The sequence below is a fragment of the Pyrus communis genome, chromosome 14 (genome assembly GCF_041283825.1).
Source record: "Pyrus communis isolate YQ-2024b chromosome 14, ASM4128382v1, whole genome shotgun sequence".
NCBI lineage: Eukaryota > Viridiplantae > Streptophyta > Magnoliopsida > Rosales > Rosaceae > Pyrus > Pyrus communis.
The window spans coordinates 18496487-18503695 of NC_142578.1; the positions used below are offsets into that span (position 1 = coordinate 18496487).

Here is a 7209-nt window from a genome sequence, read left to right on the forward strand (position 1 = left end):
ATAAATAAGCACCGGACTAATTTAACCGGTCGGATAGGATAACACGGTATACACCCGCTTAATAAAACCAACCAAAACGCCCGGATTATTTAGTCGGGGAAGAAGAATATGGGAGAGAAAGGGAGGGAGTTTGGGGGGTGTGGCGGAGAAAGCTGGGGAACAATTATTTGGGATTCTTCTGCAGTCGGGGAAGAAGAAGGGAGAGAGAGGGAGGGTGTTTGGGGGGTGCGGAGAGATATGGGAACAAAAAAATGATTTCACTTTTTTTCAAATTTTTTTTTTTAAGTTTAATTCCTCCTATCTAGTATAATACCAAACACAGTATAAATAATACGGTCACTAGTAAGATACTGCACCAAACACCCGACTAATTTAGTCAGTACTATCCGGTAGCTATTTATCCTATCCGACAGAAATAGTCAGTATAATTCGAGCTACCAAATGAGGCCGAAGTGTCACATGATTATCGAGAAGAGGACTTTAACTAGACTTTTGCATTGCAACTGAAATTGGATCGATAAGGGTTCTTATTGCCTTAGCAGCTTAAAAAGGTTGGAAATTATGCCACCAGCGTATTTTTTTATTCAACCAAGGGGGTTCTTTCTTCCTTTGTTTTTTTAACATTGAAAGGAGTAGGATACACTTATTTTGATCCTAACTCATTACTCCGCCTCAACTCACCACGTTAACCGACCAGGACGACTTACGTATTTCACATCTTTCGACATAAAGAAACGCATTGATCTCCTTCAATAAGTATAACTAGTTTGGGTGCAAAAACGTCAACCAAACCACTCAAAATGGAAGTGATTTTCCACACACCCCCTTTGCTTGCTTGTATTTTTAGCATTTGAGTTGAATAGAAAGGATAATCTAGGGACAAAACTAAAGATAAGTATGCAAAAGAAGAAAAATGGAGTGCAAAACCCACTCAAAATTACGAATTTCGTGTAGACCAAGAGTATAACTAGTTTCATCATAGACAAGGAAGACTGAATTTGAAACTTTCTAACATATAACTTCAAAAATTCATATTCCCTTTTAACAATACATTCATACAGGAAACAAAACCACCTCTGCTTACACCGATTATACACCCAAGGCTGTGATGGGGTATTCCAAATATCATAAAAGATTCCAAAACTGCAAGACCTCTAGAAGGCAATGCTACTTGTTCCCTAGAAGAAGCTCTAAAGTTTAGAAAGGTGAGAAAAATACTCCTCTATCGTCTTCTGGTTTAACCAGATGAAGGTCCAGCTTGGGTTCTGCTCTTCTTGTAGTAACTCCCAAATCTTTGGGCAACCGCAGCATCATATGTTGTATCCCATACCTGCAAATTCAGCCATTACATTAGCAGTCATGATACACCATTGAAAAGCTGCCTTTCAAAAAGTGCAACGATAAACAAGATACAGAAAGACAGCTCACTTCCAGTTTCCCTTTTGAGCCTCCTATGGCCAGCAAAAAAGGGTTATCTTCTGCAAATGAAATAGAAAAGACAGCTCCCTGACAACATTCAGAGCAGAGTCCAACAATCAGTCTCGCATTAAACAGAAGAAACAGAATAATAACTCGTTGCATTAAAATGATGAACTATGATCAATCACTTACTGCTTTAGGATTCCTGGATGAAATGCATGAAGGTTGGTTGTTTGACAAATCCCAAAGCTTTACCTGTAACAAATGGTAGTGGATACATTACAAAACATTCCAATCTGCCAGGTATGCGAGTGTGCAGTTAGTGAGAAACACTTCATACCATTTTATCTGTGGATCCAGTTGCAAGAAGCTGGAAAAAAAAAAAAAAAAAGGCACAAAGGTGAGATTACACATAACTCGGCGATACAAAATGTACACCAAATTGAGGAGAAAAAGAGGACTGTACATTCGGTGCTGCAGGGTTATATGAGATTGAGCATACAGCTTTGTCATGAGCATGAAGAGTAAAACTCGGTTTAGACTCGGAAGTAGGAGCAGATGTGGCAGCCCGAATATCAAAACCTTTGATTGTGCCGTCTTCTAGGCTCACCTGGATGGATTTACAAAATGTAATGATCAATAAAGGATAATTCTCATTTAGCCACAGAGCAACTGTTTCCACTTATTAACAAATAACACGAAAAGGGATAAACAAAAAGCAAACACTTTGTGATAAGTATGAAAAAAGACTGTCTTAAGAGCCAAGGCACACACCACAAATGAATGCTCAGTGTGTGGATCCCATGCTAAGCTTTCTACATCAGCTGTGACTGTCCACTTATACCCGGAATGTGATGGCACCCTCCCATCTTTCTGGAATGAATAACAATTGTAAATGCACAAGTCAAATAAATTTTCAAACAAATAAGTTTCTTACGATCGCTTAAGTTTCTAGGATAACAAATAAATGCCAACAGAGTAACTTTGTAAAACATTGAATACCAAGACTACTGTATGATCAAAAGAACCACTGAGAAGAACTTGCGGGGCAAAATGATTCCATGCAACTGCCTGAACCTGTAAAAATAGTATGAAGATGGTTAATGAAAAAATTTGAAAGGAAAAGTAACTCCTTAAAATGAAGATCTCAGGATTGCATTTGTTCTATAGCATGCCATCGAAAATTTGATTTCAGGTTAGAGCATAGAAAATCAATCCTGTCTAAATTCTTGCCTTGTCTGTATGGTGCTCCATGGTAATATTACATTTTCCAGTAGCCACATCCCAAATCTTAACTTGTTTGTCAGCACTTGCACTAGCAAGTATATTTCTGTTTATAGGAAAAGACAAGATAGTTTATGAACCTCCCACTGAAGCAACAACAGGAAGTACAAAACTCTAGAAGAGTACAAACCTGTACTCCTTATTCCAAGCAAGCCCGAGAACTGAATCTCTGTGACTGTCTTCTTTGTATTTGATTGATACCTAATACAAAGGAAGTTTCAGAATTGGTAAAGAAAGTTAAAAAGAGTTGCACGATTCAAAAGCCCAAACAATGAAAGAATTGAGCATCGAACCTTCTTTCCTTTCTTTTTTTTCTTCTCAGCAATACCACCCAATATCACGCATGGTTGCACTTCATCAATCTGAAAAACAGCAAAAAATGTTAGAAATTACAATTAACATTTCCATCAATTACCCACATAAACCTATGCAATGAGACTAGTATCCATGAACTACATACAATGTCAAGATCCCATATCTCAATGGAAGGTTCATCCATTAAACCAACCGCAATGAAGTTTCCTGTCAACGTAGAAAACATTTAGACATCAACTAAATATAAAGGTAAAGCAAAGCCAAAACTGAAATTTGAAAAAAAAATTGATAAAATTGCAATTGATATCAAGGAAAACAAGTATTCACAATGTATAAGATAATCGTCTTTAAACTTCACCATAAGAGGGAGCTCATGGTAACAGAAATTTTGAGCGGAATAAATCTAATTTTAACAAAATTGTACTTGTCATCAAAGAAAAAAAACAATGAAAAAGAACTTTATTAGAAGAAGATATTACAATTCTTCTAAAAACAGATTCTAACTATAAATATAATTCACGTATATGAGTAACCCCCAGATGTTTCAAACAAAATGCACACGTAACACATGAAAAAATTATCTAAATTGTGATTAAAATGCAATTGATATCAAGGAAAACAACTATTCATAATGCATAAGATAATCGTCATTAAACGTCACCATAAAAGAGAGCTCATGGTTACAGAAATTTGAGCGGAATAAATCTAATTTAAACAAGTTTGTACTTGCTATCACAGAAAAAAAACAGTGAAAACAGAACTTTATTAGAAGAAGATATTACAAAATTTTCTGAAAACAGAAGAAATTCTAACTATAAATATAGTTCAGGTACATGAGTAACCTCCAGAAGTTTCAAACAAAATGCATGCGTAGAACATGAATCGCACCTTTGTCTCCACCTTTGAGAGGACAATCAAGCCATGCTGTGCAAAGGGGAAATGATGAAAGGATGACATCATGGTGAACAAAAACATCTGCTTCACCATCTTTTGATTCAACATACAGCCATATCTGCTCGTACATAATTCAATTACGATCAGTGGAAAATAGACAAGAAAAAGGAAACAAATAATTTAAAAAACTATTACATGCCTCAAGCTGGCTGACTTCATCCTCATTGCGGGCACAAACTATGACTGCATCACTTGGATTAATTGTCATGTCATCACTGTCTTCAGAATCCTCGTCCTTTGAGGAAATAAAAATGAGAATGAAAAACCAAGTTGCTCTCCTAGCCTCACAAAAGGAAGGAAAACAAAAACAATGGCATAATTTACGTAGTAAAAAACTTACATCATCCTTTTCCTTCTTTAGATATGGATCCATATCGTTACTTGGGTAGTAAAGGTCCCCAACCCCACTACTAAACACATCAATGCCTGAGATCAGACATACCAAAATGCACTGTTAGCTATAAATCCTAATCAACACTCATGAGAAGAAGCATATAGTAAACTTAATCAAATTACTAGTTAGTAACTTCATCAATGCTTCAAGTTCAACATTGTATAATACATCCATTTTAATTGAAGATAGTTGACATTCCACCATAAAACCAATTGGCAATATCAGAAGTAGCTCAATTACTTATAAGCACATGCAAGGTCCCTCCTTTCCCCGATGTGGGATTGATATGTACTAACAAAACTTAATCAAATTACTAGTCAGTAACTTCAACAATGCTTCAAGCTCAACATTGCACAATACCTCCACTTTATTGACATGGTAAAACCATATGCATTAACAAAACCATCTAACTGTAAACTAAAGAAAAAGAAAATTTTACAGGTCTCACAAGACTTCAAGATTATTGACCAAAAAAAAAAACACTATCAAGTTTAACTCTGAGCAACAGTTTGATTGCCCATCCAACATCTCCAGCTTAAGCAACATTGTAAGTAACTCCCTCTTATGCTCCAAAAATAATCTCAAGAGAATAAAGAACAAAGGGAAATACCATCATCCTCGTCGTCATAATGTTCCATGTCAAGTTCCCTCAATCCATCGGCTATGTCATCAAATTTGGCCCCTGGCTCCGTAACTTTAGGAGCTCTTCCGAGTGCTTTTGCCACCTCTAATGCTTGGGAGACTTGATCACCCTGCTTGGGGATTTCAACATCCATTTCTCCATCATCGTCCTCACTTTCAGCATCTCCACTGCAAAATCAACAACCCATCAAAACCATACAAATCAGTGAGTCGAAAATGAACACCCAAACCGCCCAGAGCTTCATATCCCAATTCACAAACCACATTACACATACACTACACTGGAAATTCAACCCTTTCCCACTTGGTTCAAGAAATAAACAGCCAACCCTCCACCAAGTTTTTAACTTTTCGGAGAAAAAAAAATTACCCAATTATTCATTTCAAAGAAAGTGAACATCTTTGACACAAAATTTGAACTACCACCAAACATCAATAAGTTGAGAGCTCTGCAACAATGGCAGCTAAAGGAACATCAATGTTCCCGCAACCAGTACAGCACTCTACGACAGCAAACACAAAGACATACAAAATGAAAAATGAGAAACGAGGCGAAGAAGTTTCACCTTTTCTCCAAGGCGCCGGTTTTAATCAGCTCTTCGATTTCCTCTTTGGTGGGCGGGTCGGCGACGGAGGGAACCGGCTTCGAAACCCCTTTGGGCACCCACGAAATTGCTGATATCATTTTTTCTTCTTCTTTTCGAAACTGGGTTCAATTCAATCGCTGTGTTTTGGTGGAGGTTTAGGAGGTTTAGGAAATTTGGCGGTGTAGCAAACTGTTTTCAGCTGCCTCTCGTTCGCCTCGGTGAGGAGTAGGGTATCCAATAAAACTTCGTTTTTGTTTCTCTTTTCTGTGTAATTCCACATGCGCCCCGGTGAGTTTCAGCGGTTGTTTCATTTTGATCCCCAAACTTTGTTTTTTCTTCCCGAGTTGCTCCCTAATTTAAAGACATGCTAATTAAGTACAAATGTACAATAGTGACGAGTTTGATACTAATTTCTAATCAGACATGTTTTAAAAAACAACATATCATATATGGTGGGACCATAGGCTTCGGACCACCACATCAAGACTAGTGGAATGACGAGATCAGATCTCGAAGCTCGAAGCAACTTGTGAAACCTGAACTAGGATTATCATCATAGGGACTGTCAGAGCATGTCATCTTCAAGGAAAATGCACTTTCCAAAGCATATTTAGGGGCATTTGTGTGATCATGAATTTTATTGGACCGGAGTAAGGTGGATCAAAATATGAATACCTTAGAAGTCCTGTCATGGACTCAATGGCTCATATCGGAACAAACCCCCTAAACAGACCAATGATGCCACTACATCTTGTTGGGCTTCGAAATTATAGGAGCATGCTTACTCTGCAAAGACACGAAAATCTAATTCAATTGAGGATCAAAATGGTTTAGTATGAACGTTACATTTGTAGATCGAGTTGGAGAATGTTTGATTTATTCCAATATAAATCAACCATGAGTGGTTTACAATGTAATAGGAATGTAATATTGGAGATTAATGTTGAGATTGTGATTTTATTTCCTCTTAATCGTCTTGGAATACAGTTAAGATTGATTTTAGTCCTTACTGATTATGTAATTATGAAAACTAACCGATAGGCTAAGAAAATGGGTGTTGGGATACTTTTATAAACGAAACCCTAGTAACTTAGCCAATATAAATACTAAGGTCCCTGCAAACCCTAAATACACAATAAAATCTTCCCGTAAAGTAGTTGTATTGGGCTAGGTTTTTGTAAAAGATATCGGTATTGTTAAAGCTTTTCTTCGTTTCTGATTGACCCAATGGCTGTTGTTGGAGATATTTTCAGGCTAGTCATCTTTCTTTTAATTTTGTGTTTTAATCGTATAACCATATCAAGCTAACAAATGTGATACCTGTTGGACTTGTCCGACATAAATCAACCTAGTTATGGTCTACTACATGTAATAGGAGTGTATCATTAGAGAATAATATATATTGTGATTTGATTACCCAATAGATATCAATCTTATATATTATGAGTCTTATATAGGAAATAGGATTGATGAAATCCTTATACGATTATGATTATGATATATTACTTGGAGGCCAAGAAAGTAGATTTTATGTTTCCTTTATTGATGGAACTTAAAGTTTTTGGCATATATATATATATATATATATATAGCAGTCCCTATGAACCTAAAAAA

The 7209-nt window shown here is 36.6% G+C and overlaps 1 protein-coding gene across 1 annotated transcript; it reads right to left on the minus strand.

Moving 5' to 3' along the window:
* Positions 1-993: 993 nt before the first annotated feature.
* On the minus strand, positions 994-5882 carry LOC137713168 (uncharacterized). The gene is made up of 16 exons (XM_068452434.2): positions 5575-5882; positions 4977-5176; positions 4313-4398; positions 4112-4207; positions 3907-4030; positions 3164-3225; positions 2997-3065; positions 2834-2904; positions 2653-2749; positions 2422-2496; positions 2194-2292; positions 1886-2029; positions 1760-1789; positions 1612-1674; positions 1429-1506; positions 994-1330 (listed from the first exon to the last, which is right to left on the minus strand). The coding sequence occupies exons 1-16, from the start codon at positions 5691-5693 to the stop codon at positions 1238-1240; spliced, it is 1506 nt and encodes a 501-aa protein (XP_068308535.2). The 5' UTR covers positions 5694-5882; the 3' UTR covers positions 994-1237.
* Between the last annotated feature and the right edge of the window lie 1327 nt (positions 5883-7209).